The 27,433-nt window shown below is 43.3% G+C and overlaps 1 protein-coding gene across 6 annotated transcripts in view; it reads right to left on the bottom strand.

The window, feature by feature from the left end:
- Positions 1-27,433, bottom strand: part of raph1a (Ras association (RalGDS/AF-6) and pleckstrin homology domains 1a) — a 342,525-nt gene that overhangs the window by 15,491 nt on the left and 299,601 nt on the right. For all 6 annotated transcript variants that reach the window (XM_070876085.1, XM_070876083.1, XM_070876086.1 and 3 more), the window contains 3 exons: positions 25,803-25,913; positions 13,390-13,488; positions 8,167-8,287 (listed from right to left, as the gene is read on the bottom strand). In XM_070876085.1, coding sequence (XP_070732186.1) covers positions 8,167-8,287; positions 13,390-13,488; positions 25,803-25,913 — 331 coding nt within the window. The remainder of the gene's footprint in view (positions 1-8,166; positions 8,288-13,389; positions 13,489-25,802; positions 25,914-27,433) is intronic.

The raw sequence follows: 27,433 nt of genomic DNA, 5'->3' as shown, positions 1-27,433 counted from the left end.
TTTATAGAATGTATTCGAGACAGTTTCCCAGAACAATGTGTCATGGAACCAGTGAACAGGCTATTTTAGATCTTGTTTTGCGTAATGAGACAGGATTAATTAGTAATCTTATAGTAAAGGATCCTCTAGGAAAGATTGATTAGTAATAGAATTTCACATCAAGTTTGAAAGTGACATTAAGTCTGATACTAGAGTCTTAAACTTAAAGCCAATTACGTAGGTACGAGGGGCGAGTTAGCTAAGGCAGATTGGGAAATTAGATTAAAAAGGTATGACAGTAGATAAGCAGTGGCAATCATTTAAAGAAATATTCCAAAACTCGCAACAAATTATACCTTCCATTGAGAAATAAAAACTCCAGGGGAAAAGTGAGCCATCCATGGCTAACTAAAAGAAGTTAAAGATAATATTAGATTAAAAGAAAAGGCTTATAATATTGCAAATAATAGTAGTAAGCCTAAGGATTGGGAGAGTTTTAGAAACCAGCAAAAGATAACCAAAAAAATGATAAAAAGGGAGAAAATAGAATGAGAGTAAATTAGCAAGAAATAGAGCTTCTATAAGTATGTAAAAAGAAAGCGAGTGGCAAAAAGTGAGCGTTGGTCCATTAGAGGCTGAGACAGGAGAAATTATATTGGGAAACAAGGAAACGGCAGAGACTTTAAACAAATATTTTGTATCCGTCTTCATTGTAGAAGATACAAAAAGTGTACCAAAAGTAGTGGGGGACCAAGGAGCTAATGAGAGTGAGGAACTTAAAGTAATTAATATCAGTAGAGAAAAAGTACTTGAGAAACTAATGGGACTAAAAGCCAACAAATCCCCTAGACCCGATGGCCTACATTCTAGGCTTCCAAAAGAGGTGGCTGCAGAGATTGTGGATGCATTGGTTGTGATCTTCAAAAATTCCCTAGATTCAGAAAAAAGGATTGGAAGGTGGCAAATGTAATCCCGCTATTCTAGAAAGTAGCGAGCGAGAAAACCAGAAACTATAGGCTAGTTAGCCTGACATCAATTGTTGGGAAAATGCTGGAATCCATTATTAAGGAAGTGGTAACAGGGTACTTAGAAAATCATAATATGATTAGGCAGAGTGAAAATGGTTTTATGAAAGGTAAATCATGTTTGTCAAATTTATTAGTTTTTTTTAAAGATGTAACTAGCAGGGTAGATAAAAGAGAACCAGCAAATATTTGGATTTCAAAAAGGCATTCGATAAGGTGCCACGTAAAAGGTTAAGCAAGATAAGGGCACATGGGGTTGGGGTAAGCTATTAGAATGCATAAGGGATTGGCTAACTGACAGAAAACAGAGAGTAGGAAGAAATGGGTCATTGCCACAAGGATCAGTGCTTGGGCCACAGCTATTTACAATCTATATTAAAGACTTAGATGAAGGGACCGAGTGCAATGTATACAAGTTTGCTGATGATACAAAGCTAGATGGGAAAGTAAGCTGTGAGGAGGACACAAAGAGCCTGCAAAGGGATATCGACAGGTTATGAGTGGGCAATAAGGTGGCAGATGGAGTATAATGTGGGGAAATGTGAGGTTAATCACTGATAGATAGAATTAAAAAAAAACAGAATATATTTTAATGGTGAGAAACTATTAAATGTCAATGTTCAGAGAGATTTGGGTGTCCGAGTCCAAGTAACACAGAGTTAACATATAGGTACAGCAAGCAAGTCAGAAGGCAAATGGCATGTTGGCCTTTATTGCTAGAGTGTTCGAGTAAGGAAGTCTAGCTATAATTGTACAGGGCGCTGGTGAGACCACACCTGGAGTGCGGTGCAGTTTTCGACTCCTTATTTAAAGAATGAGATACTTGCCTCAGAGGCGGTGCAACAAAAGTTCACTAGATTGATCCCTGGGATGAGAGGGTTGTCCTATGAGGAGAGATTGAATAGATCCGGAGACAGGTTAAGTGAGTGGGAAAGAAGCTGGCAAATAGAGTATAATGTGGGGAAATGTAAGGTTATTCACTTTGGGAGGAAGAATGGAAAAACAGAATCTTTTTTTTTTTTTTAAAAAGGTGAGATTAAATGTTGGTGTTCAGAAGAATTGAAGTCCTTGTACATGAAACACACAAAGTTAACATGCAGGTACAGCAAGGGGTTGGAATACAAGAGTAAGGAACTCTTGCAGCAATTGTGAAGGGCTTTGGTGCGATCATACCTGGAAGACTGTGTACAGTGTTGGTCTCCAAGGGGTAAGCCATTTAGGACCGAGATGAGGAGAAACTTCTTCACCCAGAGAGTGGTGAACCTGTGGAATTCTCTACCACAGAAAGTAGTTGAGGCCAAGTCACTAAATATATTCAAAAGGGAGTTAGATGAAGTCCTTACTACTAGGGGGATCAAGGGGTATGGCGAGAAAGCAGGAAGGGGGTACTGAAGTTGCATGTTCAGCCATGAACTCATTGAATGGCGGTGCAGGCTAGAAGGGCTGAATGGCCTACTCCTGCACCTATTTTCTGTGTTTCTATGTTTCCTTACCCAAGGAAGGATATACTTGCCTTAAAGGCGTTGCAACGAAGTTTCACTAGATTCCATGAGAGGGTTGTTCTATGAGGAGAGATTGAGTCGAATGGGCCTATACTTTCTAGAGTTTAGAAGAATGAGTCGTGAGCTCATTGAAATATACAAGAATCTGAGAGGACAGAATCAAAATACTGTGAATGCTGGAAATCTGAAACAACTGAAAATGCTGGAAATACTCAAGTCAGGCAGCATCTGAGGAGAGGAACAGAGTTAACGTTTCAGGTCGATGACTCTCCACAGATGCTGCTTGACCTGCTGAGTATTTCCAAGATTCTGAGAGGGCTTGACAGGGTAGATGCTGAGAGGCTGTTTCCCCTGACTGGAGAGTCTAGAACTAGGGGTTCTAATCTCAGGATAGGTCGGCCGGCCATTCATTTAGGACTGAGATAAGGAGAAATTTCTTCACTCAGTGGGTTGTGAATCTTTGGCATTCTCTATCCCAGAGGGCTGTGGATACTGAGTCGCTGAGTATATTCGATAAATTTTTGGACTCAAAGGGAATCAAGGAATGTGGGGGTCGGGTGGGAAAGTGGACGTCAATGATCAGCCATGATCGTATTGAATGATGGAGGATGCCCGAGGGGCTGAAGGCCTATTCCTGATCCTATTTCTTATGTTATTCCAGATTCCAGTATTTGCAGTATTTTGCTTTTGTTCTTGTTATGTACATGGCCTCTGGTATCTCACCCAAGTGGCCATTTTTCACGTAAGCTTAGACATAGAAACAGAGAAAATAGTTGCAGGAGTAGGCCATTCGGCCCTTCGAGCCTGCACCGCCATTCAATAAGATCATGGCTGATCATTCCCTCAGTACCCCCCTTTTCCTGCTTTCGCTCCATACCCCTTGATCCCCTTAGCCGTAAGGGCCATATCTAACTCCCTCTTGAATATATTCAATGAACTGCATCAACAACTCTCTGCGGCAGGGAATTCCATAGGTTAACAACTCTGTGAAGAAGTTTCTCCTCATCTCAGTCCTAAATGGTCTACCCCTTATCCTGAGACTATGTCCCCTGCTTCTGGACTTCCCCCAACATCGGGAACATTCTTCCCGCATCTCACCTGTCCAGTCCCATCAGAATCTTATATGTTCTATGAGATCCCCTCTCATTCTTCTGAACTCCAGTGAATAAAGGCCCAGTTCATCCAGTCTTTCCTCATATGACAGTCCTGCCATCCTGGGAATCAGTCTGGTGAACCTTCGCTGCATTCTCTCAATAGCAAGAACGTCCTTCCTCAGATTCGGAGACCAAAACTGAACACAATATTCCAGGTGAGGCCTCACTAAGGCCCTGTACAACTGCAGTAAGACCTCCCTGCTCCTATACTGAAATCCCCTAGCTATGAAGGCCAACATACCATTTGCCTTCTTCACTGCCTGCTGTACCTGCATGTCCACTTTCAGTGACTGATGAACCATGACACCCAGGTCTCGTTGCACCTCCCCCCTTTTCCTAATCTGCCGCCATTCAGATAATATTCTGCCTTCGTGTTTTTGCCCCCAAAATGGATAACCTCACATTTATCCACATTATACTGCCATATGGGAAGAAGTCACCCTGCAGCCTCTTAAAGTCCCCCTCACAGCTCACATCGCCACCCAGTTTAGTGTCATCTGCCAACTTGCAGATATTACACTCAATTCCTTCATCCAAATCATTGATGTATATTGTAAAGAGCTGGGGTCCCAGCACTGAGCCCTGCGGCACTCCACTAGTCACTGCCTGCCATTCTGAAAAGGACCCGTTTATCCAGACTCTCTGCTTCCTGTCTGCCAACCAGTTCTCTATCCACGTCAGTATATTACCCCCAATACCATGTGCTTTGATTTTGCACACCAATCTCTTGTGTGGGATCTTGTCAAAAGACTTTTAAAAGTCCAAATACACCACATCCACTGGTTCGCCCTTGTCCACTCTACTAGTTACATTCTCAAAAAATTCTAGAAAATTTGTCAAGCATGATTTCCATTTCATAAATCCATGCTGACTTGGACCAATCCTGTCACTGCTTTCCAAATGAGCTGCTATTTCATCCTTAATAATTGATTCCAACATTTTCCCCACCACTGATGTCAGGCTAAACGGTCTATAATTACCCGCTTTCTTGCTCCCTCCCTTTTTAAAAAGTGGTGTTACATTAGCTACCCTTCAGTCCATAAAAATGAGGGAGAGAGAAAACAGGGAATTATGGACCGGTCAGCCTGACATCGGTAGTGGATAAAATGATGGAATCAATTATTAAGGATATCATAGCAGCGCATTTGGAAAGAGGTGACATGATAGGTCCAAGTCAGCATGGATTTGTGAAGGGGAAATCATGCTTGACAAATCTTCTGGAATTTTTTGAGAATGTTTCCAGTAGAGTGGACAAGGGAGAACCAGTTGATGTGGTGTATTTGGACTTTCAGAAGGCTTTCGACAAGGTCCCACACAAGAGATTAATGTGCAAAGTTAAAGCACACGGGATTGGGGGTAGTGTGCTGACATGGATTGAGAACTGGTTGACAGACAGGAAGCAAAGAGTAGGAGTAAATGGATACTTTTCAGAATGGCAGGCAGTGACTACTGGGTTACCGCAAGGTTCTGTGCTGGGGCCCCAGCTGTTTACATTGTACATTAATGATTTAGATGAGGGGATTAAATGTAGTATCTCCAAATTTGCGGATGACACTAAGTTAGGTGGCAGTGTGAGACGCGAGGAGGATGCTATGAGGCTGCAGAGCGACTTGGATAGGTTAGGTGAGTGGGCAAAAGCATGGCAGATGAAGTATAATGTGGATAAATGTGAGGTTATCCACTTTGGTGGTAAAAACAGAGAGACAGACTATTATCTGAATGGTGACAGATTAGGAAAAGGGGAGGTGCAACGAGACCTGGGTGTCATGGTACATCAGTCATTGAAGATTGGCATGCAGGTACAGCAGGCGGTTAAGAAAGCAAATGGCATGTTGGCCTTCAGAGAGGGGATTTGAGTACAGGGCAAGGGAGGTGTTGCTACAGTTGTACAGGGCCTTGGTGAGGCCATACCTGCAGTATTGTGTACAGTTTTGGTCTCCTAACTTGAGGAAGGACATTCTTGCTATTGAGGGAGTGCAGCGAAGGTTCACCAGTCTGATTCCCGGGATGGTGGGACTGACATATCAAGAAAGACTGGATCAACTGGGCTTGTATTCACTGGAGTTCAGAAGAATGAGAGGGTATCTCATAGAAACGTTTAAAATTCTGACGGGTTTAGACAGGTTGGATGCAGGAAGAATGTTCCCAATGTTGGGGAAGTCCAGAACCAGGGATCACAGACTAAGGTAAGGGGTAAGCCATTTAGGACTGAGATGAGGAGAAACTTCTTCACCCAGAGTGGTGAACCTGTGGAATTCTCTACCACAGAAAGTTGTTGAGGCCAATTCACTAAATATATTCAAAAAGGAGTTAGATGTACTAGGGGGATCAAGGGGTATGGCGAGAAAGCAGGAATGGGGTACTGAAGTTGCATGTTCAGCCATGAACTCATTGAATGGTGGTGCAGGCTCGAAGGGCCGAATGGCCTACTCCTGCACCTATTTTCCATGTTTCTATCTATGTTTCTATGATCCAGAGTCGATAGACTGTTGGAAAATGATCACCAATGCATCCACTATTTCTTGGGCCACTTCCTTAAGTACTCTGGGATGCAGACTATCAGGCCCCGGGGATTTATCAGCCTTCAATCCCATCAATTTCCCTTACACAATTTCCCACCTAATAAGGATATCCTTCAGTTCCTCCTTCTCACTAGACCCTCGGTCCCCTAGTACTTCTGGAAGGTTATTTGTGTCTTCTTTTGTGAAGACAGAACCAAAGCATTTGTTCAACTGGTCTGCCATTTCTTTGTACCCCATTATAAATTCACCTGAATCCGACTGCAAGGGTCCTATGTTTGTCTTCACTAATCTTTTTCTCTTCACATATCTATAGAAGCTTTTGCAATCAGTTTTTATGTTCCCGACAAGCTTCTTCTCGTACTCTATTTTCCGCCTCTTAATTAAACCCTTTGTCCTCCTCTGCTGAATTCTAAATTTCTCCCAGTCCTCAGGTTTGCTGCTTTTTCTGGCCAATTTATATGCCTCTTCATTGGATTTAACACTATCCTTAATTTCCCTTGTTAGCCACGGTTGAGCCACCTTCCCCCTTTTATTTTTACTCCATCCAGACAGGGATGTACAATTGCTGAAGTTCATACATGTGGATCTTTAAATGTGTGCCATTGCCTATCCACCATCAACCCTTTAAGAATCATTTGCCAGTCTATTCTAGCCAATTCACACCTCAAACCATCGAAGTTACCTTTCCTTAAGTTCAGGACCCTAGTTTCTGAATTAACTGTGTCACTCTCATCCTAATAAAGAATTCTACCATGTTATGGTCACTCTTCCCTAAGGGGTCTCGCACAAGATTGCTAATTAGTCCTTTCTCATTACACATCACCCCAGTCTAGGATGGCCAGCTCCCTGGTTGGTTCCTCGACATATTGGTCTAGAAAACCATCCCTAATACATTCCAGGAAATCCTCCTCCACCGCATTGCTACCAGTTTGTTAGCCCAATCAATATGTAGATTAAAGTCACCCATGATAACTGCTGAACCTTTATTGCATGCATCCCTAATTTCTTGTTTGATGCTGTCCCCAACCTTACTACTACTACTGTTTGGTGGTCTGTACACAACTCCCACTAGCGTTTTCTGCCCCTTGGTATTCCATAGCTCCACCCATACCGATTCCACATTATCCAAGCTAATGTCCTTTCTTACTATTGCATTAATTTCCTCTTTAACCAGCAATGCCACCCCGCCTCCTTTTCCTTTCTGTCTATCCTTCTTAAATGTTGAATACATCTGGATGTTGAGTTCCCAACCTTGGTCAACCTGGAGCCATGTCTCCCTGATGCCAATTACATCATAGAAAGCAAGCATTGGTGGACTGTCGATCATAGAAAGCATCACAGACAAACGTGATCCCGCCCATATTCCAGGAGGGTTCACTAAGTAGCAAATGAGATGGAGAGCACTGGCTGCTTATTCCCCAAAGACACTGAGACCAGCTGCAACACCTTTCTCATCACCCTGTTTGAGAACAGCTAACCAGACAGATTTGGGATGGTACCAATTGGTGTATGGCTCAGCAGTGCAATCATTAAAAGAGCTATGAAGTGAGCTCATCAAAATAGATACATGTTAAAAATGTTACATAATGATGCAGTACATCCACTCAAATTCCTTCCCTGCAGAATTTCTTTTCCACGTGGCACACATATTGACTGGTATTTGCAGTTTGTTAGAAAATGTAAATCCAAAGCACAACATGCCTTAAGCAAACTATGTCTGCACTTATTAGGATTCAGTTTTTCTTTTCTTTCAAATCGTTCTAGCCATACAGAACAGAACAAAGCAGGGTAGGGCAGGGGAGGGACAGGATTAGCTGTGATGCCACTAATGGTGGCACTGTCGATGCTCACACATAAACTGAGCTATCTGGTTGACAACTGGTGCCTCCGACACCCATATGCAACAAGAATCAGTACCTTTGAGAGGAGGGCAGAGGGGAAGATAGACAAAATTGGGAAAGGTAAAACTTCAAAGCCAATTTACCTGGCAAACTGGAAGAGCTGGACCCTGATTTCATACTAGCACTGGACAGGGACGACCATTCATACGCAGCTTCAGCCCGCTTCACAGCATCCTGGTAGTTGTCATATAGTTGCTTCCCGTACTGGTTAAGAGAGATGAAAGGGGGATTAATTAATTATCACTGTGTCAGCTTCTGTACATTTCCAAAGGAAAAAGGCCATAGTCACAGTGGTTGTTCACTCAGGTTTAAGCCAACTAGACATGCTATGGCAAAAATTGCACTGAAGCTAATTCTCCTCAAACTTCTGCCAAATCGCTTCTCCAGCGAGATTCATGCCCTCAAAATCCAATACACTGTGATAGACCTGTACCCACCAGCACTGCACCCCAGTGTTAGACAGTGACAGACCTGTACAAATATCCGACTGCAAGAAGGCTAATATCAGAGTTGAAAGGGGTCTGGCCCAGATGGTTTGGAAAGATTGGTAGGTAAAACAGTAAATGAGCAATGGGAGGCCTTCAAAGAGGAAATAGTTCAGGTACAGACCAGACAGATTCCTATGATGGGGAAAGTAAGGACATCCATAGCTGGAGCTCACTGGATGACAAAAGAAAGAGAGATTAAAATGTCAGGTTCCTAATACAGCAGAGAATTATGCAAAATAAAGGACAGAACTGAAAAAAGGAAGTGAGAGGCAAAGAGTGAAAAGATTAATGGTAGCATAAAATGAAACACAAGTCTTTTATTAACACACAAAAAATATAGTCAAAGGGACCAAAAAGGAAATCTTCTAGTAGAAGCAGAGGGCATGGCTTAGGTACTAAATGAGTACTTTGCATGTGTCTTCAGAAAATAGGATGTGGCCAATGTGACAGATGGCAATGCTCAAAGTAGAAAAGTCACCTTGTTTGGATGGGATGCATCCTAGCTTGCCAAGAGTTGATGTTGTGTAGATAGATTTTAAAAACGTTATTTGATAAAGTACCACATAATAGACTGGTTAGCAAAATTGAAGCCCATGGGATTAAAGGGGCAATGGCAGCATGGATACAAATCTGGTGAAGAGACTGAAAGCATAAAATAATGGTGAACAGTTGTTTTTCAGACTGGAGGGAGGTATCTTGTGTCCCCAGGGGTTGGTATTGGGACTACTGCTCTTTTTTATATATATCAATCACCTGGACTTAGAAGCATAATTTCAAGTTTGCAGTTGACAGAAAACTTGAACATGTAATAAACAAACAGTGAGGATGATAGCATAATTCAGGAGGACATAGACAGACTGGTAAAATAGGCAAACACATGGCAGATTAAATTTAACAGAGAAAAGTGGAAAAAGGAATGAGACACAAATATAAACCAAATGATACAATTTTAAAGGGGGTACAGGAACAGAGAAACCTGGTGGCTCACAAACAAATCTTTGAAGATGGCAGGACAAGCTGATGAGGCTGTTAAAAAACTATAAGATGATCATTGGCTTTATAAATAGAGGCATAAAGTACAAAAGCACAGATGTTATTCTCAATCTTTATAAATTACGACTTAGGCCTCAAGCTGGAGAATTCTGTCCAATTGTGGGGACCACACTTTAGGAAGGAGCAGGTGCAGAGGAGATTTACTACAGTAGTACCAGGGATGAGGGTCTTCAGTTATGTGGAGAAACTAGAGAAGCTGGGAATGTTCTCCTTAGAGCAGGGTAGGTTAAGGGGAGATTTAATAAAAGTGTTCAAAATGATGTAGGGATTTGGTAGAGTAGATAGGCAGAAACTGTTGCTACTGGCAGGAAGGTCAAAAACCAAAATAACCGGTGGGGAGATGAGATGAGATTTTTTTTAGTTGTGATGATCTGGAATGTACTGCCTGAAAGGGTGGAAGTAGTTTCAATAATAACTTTCAAACGAGAATTGTATATATACACACTTGAAAAGGGAAACCTGCAGGGCTATAGAAACATCGAAAATAGATGGAGTAGGCCATTCGGCCCTTCGAGCCTGCACCACCATTCAATAAGATCATGGCTGATCATTCCCTCAGCACCCCTTTCCCGCTTTCTCTCCATTCCCCTTGATCCCTTTAGCCGTAAGGGCCATATCTAACTCCCTCTTGAATATATCCAAAGAACTGGCACCAACAACTCTCTGCGGCAGGGAATTCCACAGGTTAACAAGTGTCTCCTCATCTCAGTCCTAAATGGCCTGCCCCTTATCCCAAGACTGTGTACCCTAATTCTGGACTTCCCCAACATCGGGAACATTCTTCCCGCATCTAGCCTGTCCAGTCCAGTCAGAATCTTATATGTTTCTATGAGATCCCCGCTCATCCTTCTAAACTCCAGTGTATAAAGGCCCAGTTGATCCAGTCTCTCCTCATATGTCAGTCCAACCATCCCTGGAATCAGTCTGGTGAACCTTCGCTGCACTCCCTCAATAGCAAGAATGTCCTTCCTCAGATTAGGAGACCAAAACTGAACACAATATTCCAGGTGGGGCCTCACCAAGGCCCTGTACAACTGCAGCAAGACTTCCCTGCTCCAATACTCAAATCCCCTTGCTATGAAGGCCAACATACCATTTGCCTTCTTCACCGCCTACTGTACGCACATGCCAACTTTCAATGACTGATGAACCATGACATCCAGGTCTCGCTGCACCTCCCTTTTTCCTAATCTGCCGCCATTCAGATAATATTCTGCCTTCGTGTTTTTGCCCCCAAAGTGGATAACCTCACATTTATCCACATTATACTGCATCTGCCATGTATTTGCCCACTCGCCTAACCTGTCCAAGTCATCCTTCAGCCTCTTAGCGTCCTCCTCACAGCTCACACTGCCACCCAGTTTAGTGTCATCTGCAAACTTGGAGATATTACACTCAATTCCATCATCTAAATCATTAATATATATTGCAAAGAGTTCGGCCCTGCACTGAGCCCTGAAGCACTCCATTAGTCACTGCCTGCCATTCTGAAAAGGACCCGTTAATCCCGACTCTCTGTTTCCTGTCTGCCAACCAGTTCTCTATCCACGTCAGTACATTACCCCCAATACCATGTGCTTTGATTTTGCATACCAATCTCCTGTGTGGGACTTTGTCAAAAGCCTTTTGAAAGTCCAAATACACCACATCCACTGGTTCTCCCTTGTCCGCTCTACTAGTTACATCCTCAAAAAATTCCAGAAGATTTGTCAAGCATGATTTCCCTTTCATAAATCCATGCTGACTTGGACCAATCTTATCACTGCTCTCCAAATGCGCTGCTATTTCATCCTTAATGATTGATTCCAACATTTTGCCCACCACCGATGTCAGGCTAAACGGTCTATAATTATCCATTTTCTCTCTCCCTCCTTTTTTAAAAAGTGGTGTTACATTAGCAACCCTCCAGTCCAGAGGAACTGATCCAGAGTCGATAGACTGTTGGAAAATTAATCACCAATGCATCCACTATTTCTAGGGCCACTTCCTTAAGTACTCTGGGATGTAGACTATCAGGCCCTGGGGATTTAATCGGCCTTCAATCCCGTCAATTTCTTTAACACCATTTCCCACCTAATAAGGATATCCTTCAGATTCTCCTTCTCACTAGACCTTCGGTCCCCTAGTACATCCGGAAGGTTATTTGTGTCTTCCTTTGTGAAGACAGAACCAAAGTACTTATTCAATTGGTATGCTATTTCTTTGTTCCCCCTTATAAATTCACCCGAATCCGACTGCAGGGAATCTACGTTTGTCTTCACTAATCTTTTTCTCTTCACATATCTATAGAAGCTTTTGCAGTCAGTTTTTATGTTTCCAGCAAGCTTCCTCTCATACTCTATTTCCCCCCTCTTAATTAAACCCTTTGTCCTCCTCTGCTGAATTCTAAAATTCTCCCAAGTCCTCCGGTTTGCTGCTTTTTCTAGCTAATTTGTATGCCTCTTCCTTGGAATTAATACTATCCTTAATTTCCTTTGTTAGCCACAGTTGAGCCACCTTCCCTGTTTTATTTTTACTCCAGACAGGGAGGTACAATTGCTGAAATTCGTCCATGTGATCTTTAAGGGTTTGCCATTGCCTATCCACCTTCAACCTTTTAAGTATCATTTGCCAGTCTAATCTAGCCAATCAATGCCATCAAAGATACCTTTCCTTAAGTTCAGGACTCTAGTTTCTGAATTAACTTTGTCACTCTCCATCTCAATAAGGAATTCTACCATATTATGGTCACTCTTCCCCAAGGGGTCTCGCACAACATTGCTAATTAGTCCCTTCTCATTACACATCACCCAGTCTAGGAAGGCCAGCTCTCTGGTTGGCTCCTCGACATATTGGTCTAGAAAACCATCCCTAATACACTCCAGGAAATCCTCCTCCACCGCATTGCTACCAGTTAGGTTAGCCCAATCAATATGTAGATTAAAGTCGCCCATGATTACTGCTGTACCTTTATTGCACACATCCCTTATTCCTTGTTTGATGCTGTCCCCAACCTCATGACTAATATTTGGTGGGCTGTACACAACTCTCACTAGCGTTTTCTGCCCTTTGGTATTCCGTAGCTCCACCCATACCTATTCCACATCATCCAAGCTAATGTCCTTTCTTACAATTGCATTAATTTCCTCTTTAACCAGCAATGCCACCCCGTCTCCTTTTCCTTTCTGTCTGTCCTTCCTAAATGCTGAATACCCTTGGTCACCCTGGAGCCATGTCTCAGTGATGCCAATCACATCGTATCCGTTAACTGCTATCTGCGCAGTTAATTCATCCACCTTATTCTGAATACTCCTCACATTGAGGCACAGAGCCTTCAGGCTTGTCTTTTTAACACACTTTGACCCTTTAGAATTTTGCTGTAAAGTGGCCCTTTTACTTTTTTGCCTTGGGTTTCTCTGCCCTCCACTTTTACTATTCTTCTTTCTAGCTTTTGCTTCTGTCTCCATTTTATTTCCCTCTGTCTCCCTGCATAGCTTCCCATCCCCCTGCCATATTAGTTTAACTCCTCCCGAACAGCACTATGGGAAAAGGGCAGGTAAGTGGGACAAGTTGGATCGCTCTTTCAAAGAGCGGGCACAGACATGATTTTTGCTTCATATTTAAAGGTTAATAAGGTCAGTGCTGGGGAAAGGAGCACTCTCTCAGTGGTGCCCAGTGTCGGTCTCAAGTATTTTCAGGTTAGGTATAGTGCAGGCTAATGACTGAATGAAACTCACTGCTCCACCCAAGGATAAAGCATGACCACCTCCCCCAAAAGCTAGTTACCTTGGCAATGCGAATGCCATTCACCCACTGGTGAAGAGTTCTGACATCATCACAACAGAGGTACTTGATGTATTGTGACTTCTTCTGGATCTGAGGGTGCTGCAGAAAAATAAACCAGAGAATAAACAAAAACATCACAAGGCAGGCAGCAATGTACAAAAATATCTAACAAATCACTGTGGCCAAACTGGAAATGGGAAAATGCAAGCCCAAACTGGCAGACATTTATATTGAATTCGACTATACATCGATATTAAAAATATAATGCCTGCAATACTTCCTTTTCTATGCCACTTGACTTCCTTTTGTCACATTTTTGTAATACAGCGTCAATATTTTCTATTATAAATTACTATAACCACATATTTATGGAGGTTGGAAAATGGGAGGCCGACCAAGAGAGCATTGGAATAGTCGAGTCTTGAGGTAACAAAAGCATGGATGAGAGCTTCAGCAGCAGATGGGCCGAGGCAGGGACAGTGATGGGCGCTATTTAGTGGGTGGAAGCAAGCGGTCTTGGTGATAGAGGCAATGGGGTTCGAAGCTCAGCTCAAGGTCAAATGGATGCTGAGGTTGCAAACAGTCTGGTTCAGCCGGAGATTGTGGCCAGGAAGGGGAATGGAGTTTGTGGCGGGGACTGAAGACTTCCCAATATTTAATTGGAAAAAATCTCTGCTCATCCAATATTGATGTCGGTCAAGTAGCATGACAAATCACAGGCAGTGGAAAGAGAGAAGTGGTGGTGAGGTAGAGCTGGGTGTCGTCAGCGTACATGTGGAATCTGATGATGTGTTTTCGGATGATGTCACCAAGGGGCAGCATATAGATGAGAAATAGGAGGGGGTCGGGGATAGGTCCTTGGGGGAACTCCAGAAATAATAGTGAGGGAGTTGGAAGAGAAGTCATTGCAGTAAATTCTCCATCTATGATTGGACAATAATGGAACAATGTGAAGGTAGTCCCACTCAGCTGGACATGGAGGAGAGGCATTGGAGGAGGATAGTCCTGCAGGACATTAGTGAACCAGATAAGTTCTTACAACAATCCAGTAGTTACATGGCCATTACTGATACTCGCTTTTTTTATTATTCCAGATTTATTTAATTAACTGAATTTAAATTCCCCAGCTGCCGTAGTGGGATTTGAACTCACATTTCCAGATTATTAGACCAAGCCTGTGGATTATTGGTCTATTAACATAACCACTATGCTACCATTCCCTTATACCTGAAGCAATGAAAATTCATAGAGTCCAGAGTCAATGTTGAGGACTCCCAGGGCCATTCCCACCTGACTGTATACCACCTTGCCCCCACTGGTGGGTCTCTCCTGCCAGTGGGACAGAACATAACCAGAGAAGGTGATTGAGGAGTCTGGGATACTGGCTGATAGTTATTCTCACAGAATCATCCTAGGATAGGCTGTTGCTTGACTAGTCTGGGACAGCTCTCCCAACCAGTCCCCAGATGTTAGCGAGGAGGACTTTGCAGAGTATACTGGGCTGGGTATGCCATCATCGTTGTCTATGCTTAGGTAACAGCCAAGTGGTCCATCCTTTTTGTCATGGTTTGATAGTACCGAGTGGCTTGCTGGGCTATTTCAGAGGGCAGTTAAGATGTTGTTGGATGTGAGGGTGGAGGGGACAGGGAAGAGGGGTTTAAGACGACGGTTGATAATGGAGAAGAGAAGCCGTGGGTTATCTTTGCATTTCAGGATGATCCTGGAGTAGTGAGCAGTTTTGGCAGAGGAGAGCAGGACCGATAATGCTTTACTTGGTCCAGACAGACCTGGCAATGAATCGCCAAACTAGATGTCCACCATAAACATTCAAGTCTGCATCCATTGAACTCAAGGGAGACGAGATGGGGACTGTACCGGGGAACGACCAGGGTGAAAAAGAGTAAGGGTTTTGATGGGGACAAGGGGAAATGTGGAGGGTGATGCGATTGAGCAGATTGGTAGCTGCAGAAATATTGTGGAAAATGGTGACCTAAAGACTAAAGGAATTTGAAAGTAAATTAATTGGGGGAAAGAGTATTTTCTAGAGTCAGAAGGAAGTCAGGTTGGAAGGGGAATGTGAGTGGAGAGGGATACAAGGAAGTGATCAGAGATGGCCTTATCTGTGATTGAGATGATGGGAGTAGAGAAGCCATGTGAGATGGCAAGGTCAAAGCGATGATCCTGAATATGGGCAGGAGAGTTTATATGGAGGGAAAGGTTTAAGGAGGACAGAATGGCAGTGAACTCAGATGAGCGCACGCAGGGTGACTTGAGATGGAGGTTAAAATCATCAAGGGTGAGAAGTCTCTCAGTGCAGAGGCTGAAGGAAGAAAGCAGTGACGATATCTCGGTGAGAAACTCTGCATGGTACTTGGGTGGGCGGTAGAAAACTAACATTTTAAAGGACGTGAGAGGAGTGGAATAAGGTCAGATGCTTAAAAGGAGAAAGTGCCACAGGAGTAGAGATAGACCAAGGTGAAATTTGCTGATAAGGGCCACACCACTACCGTGGCGGTTTGAGTGGGGAAAATGATGCAAGGTATTAGCAGGTGGGAAGGCTTCATTGAAGGGAAAGGTGCTATCACTCATGAGCCAAGTTTCTGTCAAGGCCATGATGTTGATGCAATTATCCACAATAAGATCATGAATGGCAAGGATCTTGTTCATAAGTGAGGGAGATGTGGACAGGTAATAGTTGATCCTCTGACAGAGTCCACAGGGTCAGCAGTGGAGGGATGGATGGGGCAGGAAGGAGGTTGGCAAGATTAGCCCCCAGTGGGCATGCTGGGTGGAAAGGTCAGTGAGAAATTAGGATGGGGCAGTTGGAGTTGCTGCTCATGGGATTTTTGGAGAATGCCAAAAAAAGCACAGAGGGAAGCTGTGGGCTTATCCGATGAGGAATCAAGCCTGGGACAGCAGCAGCAGGAGTGTAGAAAGTTTGAGGAGTAGCGAAGGAATGGGGGTCGAGATTTTGGGGGGCAGGGTACCCGAGAGGGTATAAATGAACGGCGTCATGATGACAGAAGGGCCTGAGAGCAGTAAAGTGAAGAGAAGGGGGAAATAGAAGTGATGGGCAGCAGCCAAAATGTGTTTGCAAATGGACACTTAACAACTGGAAAGTTGCATGGCAATTTAGGTAAGTTTAATGAATGGCTGTCAGCTGTGGGTTAACCCTTAGAATTCACAATTAGAGATATATTAATGAGCAATTATCACAAATTTAAGAGTTTTTCCAAAATGACGGATTGGATAAAAGGAATGCCATAGATGTGGAGTATATCGGATTTTCAGAAAATATTAGGTAAGGTGTCTCAAGAGGCTTGCTAGAAAAATTCAGGCATATGGTATAAGTGGAAATGTAGCTGCGTGGATAAAATAAATTCCTTTTTCCTCAACCGACTGTGGTTGACAGGGCCTTTGATCGTTCCATTTGCCGCACTTCTGCTCTCCCTTTTCTTCGCAGAACCATGATAGGGTTCCCTTGTCCTCACCTTACAACCCAAAATAGATGAGTTGACGGCACAAATCGATACAAATGGGTATGATCTGATAGCCATTACAGAAACGTGGTTGCAAGGTGAGCAGGACTGGGAACTAAATATTCTGGGGTATTTGACAATTCGGAAGGACAGATGGGGTAGCTCTGTTGATAAAGGATGGAATCAATGCAATAGTGAGAAATTATACTGGCTCAAATGATCAGGATCTCGAAACAGTTTGGGTGGAGATAAGGAATAATAAGGGGAAAAAGACAATAGTGGGCTTGGTCTATAGGCCCACTAACAGTAGCAACTCTGTTGGTCGGAGTATAAACCAAGAAATAGTCGGGGCTTGTAAAAAGGGAACAAGCAATAATCATGGGTGATTTTAACCTCCATATTGATTGGACAAATCAAATTGGTCAGGGTAGCCTTGAGGAGGAGTTCAGAGAATGCATAAGGGACGGGTTCCTTAGGCAGTATGTAACGGAACTAACCAGGGGGCAGGCTATCATAGGTCAGGTCCTGTGTAATGAGACAGGATTAATAAACAATCTCCTAGTAAAGGATCCCCTTGGAATGAGTGATCATAGCATGGCTGAATCTCAAATTCAGATGGAGGGTGAGAAAGTTGGATCTTAAACCAGCTTAAGCTTAAATAAAGGAGATTACAAAGATATGAGGGCAGAGTTAGCTAAAGTAGACTGGGAAAATAGATTAAAGTGTAGGACGGTTGATGAACAGTGGCGTACATTTAAGGAGAAATTTCATAACTCTCAAGAAAAATATATTCCAGTGAGGAGGAAAGGGTGTAAAAGAAAAGATAGCCATCCATGGCTAACTAAAGAAATAAACAATGGTATCCAAGTAAAAACAAGGGCATGCAAAATGGCAAAAACTAGTGGGAGGACAGAAGATTGGGAAACTTTTAAAAGCCAGCAAAGAATGACTAAAAAAATTATTAAGAAAGGGAAGATAGACTATGAAAGTAAACCAGCACGAAATATAAAAACAGATAGCAAATGTTTCTACAGGTGTATAAAAAGGAAAAGAGTGGCTAAAGTAAATGCTTAGAGGACAAGACCAGGGAATTAGTAAGGGGGAACATGGATATGGCAGAAACTCTGAACAAATATTTTGTATCAGTCTTTACAGTAGTGGATACTAAAAATATCCCAGCAGTGGATCGTCAAGGGGCTATGAGGGTTGGGGGCAGAGGAACTTACCACAATCACTAAGAAACATAGAAAATAGGTGCAGTCGGCCATTCGGCCCTTCGAGCCTGCACCACCATTCAATATGATCATGGCTGATCATGCAACTTCAGTACCCCATTCCTGCTTTCTCTCCATACCCCTTGATCCCTTTAGCCACATCTAATGAACTGGCCTCAACAACTTTCTGTGGTAGAGAATTCCACAGGTTCACAATTCTCTGAGTGAAAAATATTTTCATCATCTCGGTCTTAAATGGCTTACCCCTTATCCTTAGACTGTGACGTCTGGTTCTCAACTTCCCCAACATCGGGAACATTCTTCCTGCATCTAACCTGTCCAATCCCTTCAGAATGTTATATGTTTCTATAAGGTCCCCTCTCATTCTACTAAATTCCAGTGAATATAAGCCTAGTCGATCCAGTCTTTCTTCACAGGTCAGTCCTGCCATCCCGTGAATCAGTCTGGTGAACCTTCGCTGCACTCCCTCAATAGCAAAATGTCCTCTCTCAGATTAGGAGACCAAAACTGTACACAATATTCAAGGTGTGGCCTCACCAAGGCCCTGTACAACTGCAGTAAGACCTCCCTGCTCCTATATGCAAATCCTCTCGCTATGAAGTCCAACATGCCATTTGCCTTCTTCACCGCCTGCTGAACCTGCATGCCAACTTTCAATGACTGATGTACCATGATACCCAGGAGTTGCACCTCCCCTTTTCTTAATCTGTCACCAGATAATATTCTGCCTTCTTGTTTTTGCCACCGAAGTGGATAACCTCACATTTATCCACATTATACTGCATCTGCCATGCATTTGCCCACTCACCCAACCTGTCCAAGTCACCCTGCAGCCTTTTAGCATCCTCCTCACAGCTCACACTGCCACCCAGCTTAGTGTCATCTGCAAACTTGGAGATATTACATTCAATTCCTTCGGAGGTGGTACTCAGTAAGATAATGGGAGTAAAGGCAGATAAATCCCCTGGACCTGATAGCTTGCATCCTAGGGTCTTAAGAGAAGTCTTAAGAGAAGTAATGGCAGGGATAGTGGATGCATTGGTTGTAATTTAACCAAAAATTCCCTGGATTGTGGGGCAGTCCCAGCAGATTGGAAAACTGCAAATGTAACACCCCTATTTAAAAAAGGAGGCAGACAAAAAGCAGGAAACTATAGACCAGTTATCCTAACATCTGCGGTTGGGAAAATGTTGGAGTCAATTATTAAAGAAACAGTAGCAGGACATTTGGAAAAGTATAATTCAGTCAGGCAGAGTCAGCATGGATTTATGAAGGGGAAGTCATGGTTGACAAATTTGCTGGAATTCTTTGAGGATGTAACGAACAGGGTAGATAAAGGGGAACCAGTGGATGTGGTGCATTTGGACTTCCAGAAGGCATTTGACAAGGTGCCACCTAAAAGTTCACGGAGTTGGGGGAAATATATTACCATGGATAGAGGATTGGCTAACTAACAGAAAACAGAGTTGGGATAAATGGGTCATTCTCAGCTTGGCAATCAGTAATTAGTGGGGTGCCGCAGGGATCAGTGCTGGGACCCCAACTATTTACAATCTATATTAACGACTTGGATAAAGGGACTGAGTGTAACGTAGCCAAGTTTGCTGATGATACAAAGATGGGATGAAAAGCAATGTGCGAGGACACAAAAAACCTGCAAAAGGACATAGACAGGCTAAGTGAGTGGGCAAAAATTTGGCAGATGGAGTGTAATGTTGGAAAGTGTGAGGTTATGCACTTGGCAGAAAAAAAAAAATCGAAGAGCAAGTTATTATTTAAATTGCAAAGTGCTGCAGTACAGCGGGACCTGGAGCATTAAACACAAAAGGTTAGTATGCAGGTACAGCACGTGATCAAGAAGGCCAATGGAATCTTGGTCTTTATTGCAAAGGGATTGGAGTATAAAAGCAGGGAAGTCTTGCTATAGTTATAAAGGGTATTGGTGAGTCCACACCTGGAATACTGTGTGCAGTTTTCGTTTTCATATTTAAGGCAGGATATACTTGCTTTGGAGGCAGTTCAGAACAGGTTCACTCGGTTGATTCCAGAGATGAGGGAGTTGACATGAGGAAAGGTTGAGCAGGTTGGGCCTCTACTCATTGGAATTCAGAAGGATGAGAGGTGATCTTATTGAAACGTACAAGATTATGAGGGGGCTTGACAAGGTGGATGCAGAGAAGAGATTTCCACTGATGGGGAGACTAGAACTAGGGGGCATAATCTTAGAGTAAGGGGCTGCCTATTTAAAACTGAGATGAGGAGGAATTTCTTCTCTGAGCGTTATAAATCTGTTTAATTCGCTGCCACAGAGAGCTGTGTAAGCCAGGACACTGAATAAATTTAAGACAGAGATAGACAGTTTCTTAACCGATAAGGGAATAAGGGGTTATGGGGAGAGGGCAGGGAAGTGGACCAGAGTCCATGACCGGATCAGCCATGATCATATTAAATGGCGGAGCAGGCTCGAGGGGCCATATGGCTTACTCCTGCTCCTATTTCTTATTTCTTATATTCTTGTAACAGCCTCCACATTCAATGGATTGTCCTCTGCCATTTCCACTACCTTCAGCAGAATCCTACCACCAAACACATCTTCCCCTCCCCTCACCTTTCAGCATTCCGGAGGGACCGTTCCCTCCTGGTCCACTCCTCAATCACCCCCACCCCTTCCCACGGCACCTTCCTGTGCAAGCACTGGAGATGCAACACTTACCTCCTGTGATTCAAAATGTTAGTCATTTGAACTGCGATCCAATGGGAGCCTTGTTGTCTTAAAATATTTACATACAACAAGTAGGGCAGATGAAGGCCAATTGGTATATCAAGTCTGTCCCATCCAGCCAGAGAGCACCATCTACCCTGCTCCTCCACCCCACATACAATCTCTTGGGGGAGGCAAGAAAGAAGAAAATAAACCTTAGGCCAATTTCAGAAAAAAAACTCTGCGAAATTGTTCTCCAATCTCAAAGACAATCGGGCAATCTGAAATAAAAACAGAACATGCTGGAAATACTCAGCAGACCAGGCAGCATCTGTGGAGAGAGAGAAACTAAGTTAACGCTTCAGGTCGATGACCCTTCATCAGAACTGATTTTTTTGTAAGCAAGTGTAGGGGCAGGAGTTTCTATAGGTATATAAAAAGGAAAAGAGTGGCTAGAGTAAATGTTGGTCTCTTAGAGGACGAAACCAGGGAATTAATAATGGGGAACATGGAGATGGCAGAAACTCTGAACAAATATTTTGTATCAGTCTTTATGGTAGAGGACACTAACAATATTCTGACAGTGGATAGTCTACGGGCTATCGGGGGGAGGAACTTAACACAATCACAATCACAAAGGAGGTGGTACTCAGTAAGATAATGGGACAAAAGGCAGATAAATCCCCTGGACCTGATGGCTTGCATCCTAGGGTCTTAAAAGTAGCGGAGGGATTGTGGATGCATTTTTACGAAAGGATATATTGCTTTGGAGGCAGTTTAGAGAAGATTCACAAGGTTGATTCTGGAGATGAGGGGAGGGTTGACTTATGAGGAAAGGTTGAGTAGGTTGGGCCTCTACTCAGTGGAATTCAGAAGAATGAGAGGTGATCTTATCGAAACGTATAAGATTATGAGGGGGCTTGACAAGGTGGATGCAGAGAGGATGTTTGCACTGATGGGGGAGACTAGAACTAGAGGGCATAATCTTAGAATAAGAGGCCGCCTATTTAAAATTGAGATGAGGAGAAATTTCTTCTGAGGGTTGTGGATCTGTGGAATTTGCTGCGTCAAGAGAGCCGTGAAAGCTGGGACACTGAATAAATTTAAGACAGAAATAGACATCTTAACCGATAAGGGATTAAGGGGTTATGGAGAGCGGGCAGGGAAGTGGACCCTAGTCCATGATTGGATCAGCCATGATCGTATTAAAAGGTGGAGCAGGCTCGAGGGGCCGTATGGCCTACTCCTGCTCCTATTTCTCCTCCCTTCCCACTGACCAGGGCCTCAAACACTCCTTCCAGGTGTAACGGCGATTTACTTGTTGTACTTTCAATTTAGTGTAGTGTATTCACTGCTTATGATGGAGTCTCCTCTACATTGGGGGAGACCAAATTGGGTGACCGCTTTGCGGAACACCTCCGTTCTATCTGCAAGCGTGACCCCGAGCTTCCAGTCATCTGTCTTTTTAATTCTCCTCCCCAGTCTGACCTCAGCTTCCTACACGATTCCAAAGAAGCTCAACGGACACTCACGGAACAAAACCTTATCTTTCAATTAGGCACTTTACAGCCTTTCGGATGCAACACGGAGTTCAACAATTTCAGATCATAACCTCTGCTCCCATTTCTTCGGATGGCAGCTGTTGCTGATGGATTCTGCTAAACCCATTTACATCTCCTCTAGACTCATCTTTTGTTTCTTTACTTTTACTTTGAGAAGGCTGTGAACCAGTGCTGGGTCCACTTTTGCTCTTAGTAGGTACTGATGACTTGGATTTGGGTATCTTGAATTTGCTGATGACACAAAAGTAGGAGGTTTGGTAAACAAGGTGGAGGCCTTGAAAATACTTCAGGAACACAGACAGGTGGCAGATGCAATTTAATGTGGATATGTATTTGGTGATATATTTTCGAAGGTAAAACAAGGAGTAGGGGTATACACTCGATAGAAAACCATAGCTATAAAATGCTTAACAGGTTAGATCAATCGATTGAAAGTATGTCATTACCCTCTGGAATAAATTGCCGAGACACATGCTGAGTATGGAGACACTGCAGCTATTTAAAAGGGGAACTTCATAAGTTCCTGGGAGAAGAGTTTAGATTATAATGAGGCATGGGCATCTATGGTCACCTGGAGTTTGCTTGATTGCCTTAGGAAGCCAGAAAGGAATTTCAGACTTTCTGTTTGTTTGCCCCACCCAAGAGATGGTGTGGTTAGAGGATGTGGGTGAATGGTGTATGGATTGCGCCATTGACTGGATGAGGCTAGTTGGATGAGGTTGGTTGGATGGGTTGGAGGGTCTTGGGTTTTTTTCTGCTCTCTTTACTATATAAAACTCAAGCTTGGTATTACCTAATTACTACTTCCTAATTGACCTCTACTTCTCAAGCTATGCAGTGTCCTACCCTGTGGGCTTTGGTCATTCACATTGATTTGTTGAAAGAAAAAGGCTCTATTGAGACCGAGGGGCCCTTATTGAGGTATTCAAGACCCTGATCAATAAGTTGAATCCTGAGAAACCATTTACTCATGGCCCCAATAATGCGCGAAGCTAAGAGGGGAGTGAACCTATGGTGGGGAATGTTTGGTACGGACAATTAAGGCAGATAAATTCAGTCAATTTAAAGAAGGTAGTTCGACAGGCATTTGGCGAGAAAATCAATCGAGAGATATTAGTGAGCTACGTAGTCTGATTTTGAACTCTGAGGCCTTACAGATAGATTGAAATGTTCTTTTCTGATCCCGCACATTTGTAATATTGGTATAAAATGGTGGAGTGACAAACGGGGGCATCCAATGTGTGACACAGATTCAAACCAGCCATTGGCCACACCCTCAGCTGGGCTTTTAGAAAGGCATCGATTACAGATAAGGTAATACGGGGAAACCATACACTGCATAACACCTCTGATACCCTGTGAAGTACCCTTTATGAGCACATAGTGGCACCAGACAGCTCCATGTGCTTATGTACAGAATTTTAAATCTTGAGCCAGATATATATACACACATACATATTTCAATAATGAGGATACATCTGGATTGCAATACAATGTGTCACTGACAAAGCTGCTGATGGATTTCTCAATTCTGACAATTGGCCTCCTTTTCTCCAAGGACTAGCATTGCTTGGCTTGCTCGGTAAATTGCACATGAACATTTGCTAGTGTATAAAGTGACTGTTCTGTTCTATGTGCAACAGTATACAGATTAGACAGCTCCAGGTTTGATTTCCAGTCTTTGCTGAGTTAGTGGATCTAAGCCTGTATGGTCATTGGGATGCTACAACTGGACTCAGTAACCCTAGTATATGGGAGGAAAGTGAAAGTTAGCTTGGGTTCCTGCTACTGATTACTATTCAGTGACTCCAACTGGAAAGAGTGTATGTATCATAAAAATATTCATACAACCTCCCCAAACTACTATTGCAGGATGCAATCAGGTTCAGATGTGATACCCCTCAAATCTAAATAAGCGCAGTCACTGAAGTTAAAGAAAAATTCCAATGGTCAAACTTGCTGCCAAACTGCAGCTCCCTTTTAGAAAATGACACACCGTGTGAAGTGTTCATAAAAAAAGAAAAATACATTCCGGGTCACCAGTAACAAGGGATTCACAAGTCAGTCTGGATTGTTAGGCTGACATCTAGCTCTGTGATAATAGTGACTAACTGAACAGGCTCTCTCTCCCAGATGAGTGTTCTGTACAAACACCAGCCTAAGTCATGCGTCCTAATGTTGACAGTCATAGAGCAGGAGAGTTGCTGATTCATGTGAGCCGGCAGTGCCAGGCCAGCTGTGAGTTAGTTTTCCCAGAATCATTCCAGCAATTATAGGCAGAAAAAGTTAGCTTTTTATTCAACAGAAAGACTTGAGGCTATTGTACTCCTGATCTAGCCTCTGTTCTGCAGGAAAATGTAGCTCTGGGAACATTTGGAAGGAGAAAAATAAATAAGCGAAATGATTAATATAAATTGCAGCCTCCCTTAAAATACTGCTACTGCCCATTGGAGTCCAACAGCTCCTATCTGATCGTGCCAGAGATTCTCGGACAGCTTTATGTGTTTTAACACACTAATGCATGATGCTATGATTTCTCAACGGATTATATTCCCAGACTTTGCTATCCAATAAGATTCAATTCTCCTTAGTACAAGTGGTTTTGGCAGCATAGCATTTGATAAGGTCACACAAGAAACTAACAGCAAAATAATGGTGTATGGAATTAAAGGGAATGTAGACACATCAATAGAGGAAGGCAAAAAGAAAAGGGTAGGGGTAAAAGGAGTTTTCTGACTTCAAAGGTATATTTACCAGATACAGAAATGATCTGAACTCAAGAACTAAGAATATTGAAATTTACTGATAATTCCAAATTGGGGGCATAGCAAATTGTGAAAGGCTGGGCGATGGGCAGACAGTTAGCAGATACAGCTCAATGTGGAAACATATCAGGAACAGGGAAAGGAAATACATCATAAATGGTGATATTTGAGGTGAAGTAGAGGAGCAGAGATCCCTTGTTGTGCAGATACATAGGTCATCCAAGGCAGCACAAGTAAATGAGGCCAAACTGAATCCTATTTATATTCAGAGGCATAAAATAGAAACACAACCAAAGTTAGGCCGTAATTGAAAGTACATATGTCGTGGGATAGGCTGGCAATTCTGATCCAAATTCACGTGAAGCTGCAGATTGAAACTTACAGCCAATTTTGAAATGTTTTTGTATTGATTGCCAAGACAGCATGTGGAAGAGTAAACTCTGCACCTCCAACAGCCTGGGACTTCTTTATATTCATGCTCTAAATGGCCTAATAACCAGCAGCACACTGGTGGAGAGAAATGGGACCTCGGCCCAAGTGCTGCTCTCCCCATTCTCGGGTGTTGAGGTACAGATCAGCCATAATGTGACTGAATGGAGGAACAAAGTCAAGAAGCTGAATGGCCTATTCCACAATATGAAAACACCTTTAAACTAAGCACTATGTCTTACTTTGAGTGCACAGCAGTAGTCCGTGGGAGCCTTGTATTTGCTGCGGTAATCCTGTCCATAATACACATTCATGTGGTCCAGCTGAATGAAGCAGGCCAGATCCCGAGAGGTCTGGAAAACAGAATTGTGCCAGTCAGTGCGGTGAACGACCATTCATCCCAAGGAGAAAGTGAAAGACGCTGATAATCAATATTTAAACTTGGTTATGGGCAAGGAAGGGGAAGAGGAGTAAGAAAGCAAGGTGACACCTTTGCATGGCAAAGTAGAGCAATGTTTAACATTTTTTTAAAAATGGGGTCAATGATCTCGATGCAGACCAGAAGGCCACTGATGCACGAGCATCAGTTTTACATTTATGCACAGTAAAAAAATCAGCATAAGAAAACAGCATTTAAAAAAATATATATTAATTTCTCAAAACTACCCCTTAAACTAGACTAAATTAAAAACAGAAAATGCTGGAAATCTCAGTGGGTAAGGCAGCTTCTGTGGAGAGAGACCGAGTTAACGTTTCGGGTCGATGACTCTATGTCAGAACTGGCGAATGTTCGAAATGAACAAATTCTTGAGTACTGAAAGTGGGAGGGGAGGAAGAACAAAAGGGAAGGTCTGTGATAGGGAAGAAGATAGGAGAGATTAGAGAGAAAAAAAGGATGATGGGCTGACTTGAGATGGTAATAGCAGAATTTAGAAAAAGATTAGTTTAGATAGGGTGTGAATGGCAGGATAATTACCAGCTGCCATGGGAAACAGAGAAAAAATACATCAGAGCAAAATATGGGCAGAGGTTAAGGTCTAAAATTGATGAACTCGATGTTGAGTCCAGAGGGCTGTAAAGTGCCTAAAGGAAAGATGAGGTGCTGTTTCTTGGAACAGTACAAGAGTCCGAGGACAGAAATATCAGAGTGGGAGTGTAGTGGAGAATTAAAATGACAAGCAACCGGAAACTCGGGGTTACACTTACGGACTGAACAGAGATTTTCCGCAAAGCGGTCACCCAATCTAGAGACCACCACATCGTGAGCAGCGAATATAGTATACTAAATTGAAAGAAGTACAAGTAAATCGCTGTTTCACCTGGAAGGAGCATTTGGGGCCTTGGACAGTGGGAATGGCAGAGGTAAAGGGGCAGGTGTTGCATCCCCTGCGCTTGCCTGGGAAGGGGAGGGGATCCTGGGGATGACTGTAGAATGGAGCAGGGTGTCGTGGAGGGAGCGGTCCCTTCGGAATGCTATGCGGGGGGTGGGGAGGGGAAGATGTGATTGGTGGTGGGGATGGGGTCACGCTGGAGGTGGCGGAAATGGCGGAGGATGATCCGCTGAACATGGAGGCTGGTGGGGTGAGGACAAGGGGAACCCTCTCGTGGTTCTGAGAGCAAAGGGAAGAGATGAGAGCAGAGGTGCGGGAAATAGAACGGACACGGTCGAGGGCCATGTTAACCACGGTGGAGGGGAATCCTTGGTTGAGGAAAAAGCAAGACATATTAGAGGCACTAGTGTAGAAGGTGGCATCGTCAGAGCAGATGCGACAGAGACGGAGAAACTGGGAGAATGGAATGGAGTCCTTACAGGATGCAGGGTGGGAGGAAGTGTAGTCCAAGTAGTTGTGGGAGTCAGTGGACTTATAGTGAA

Source organism: Pristiophorus japonicus, chromosome 3 (assembly GCF_044704955.1).
Source record: "Pristiophorus japonicus isolate sPriJap1 chromosome 3, sPriJap1.hap1, whole genome shotgun sequence".
Taxonomy (NCBI): Eukaryota; Metazoa; Chordata; class Chondrichthyes; family Pristiophoridae; genus Pristiophorus; species Pristiophorus japonicus.
Note: the sequence above shows the minus strand (reverse complement) of the source record. Positions and strands in the feature narration are given on the sequence as shown.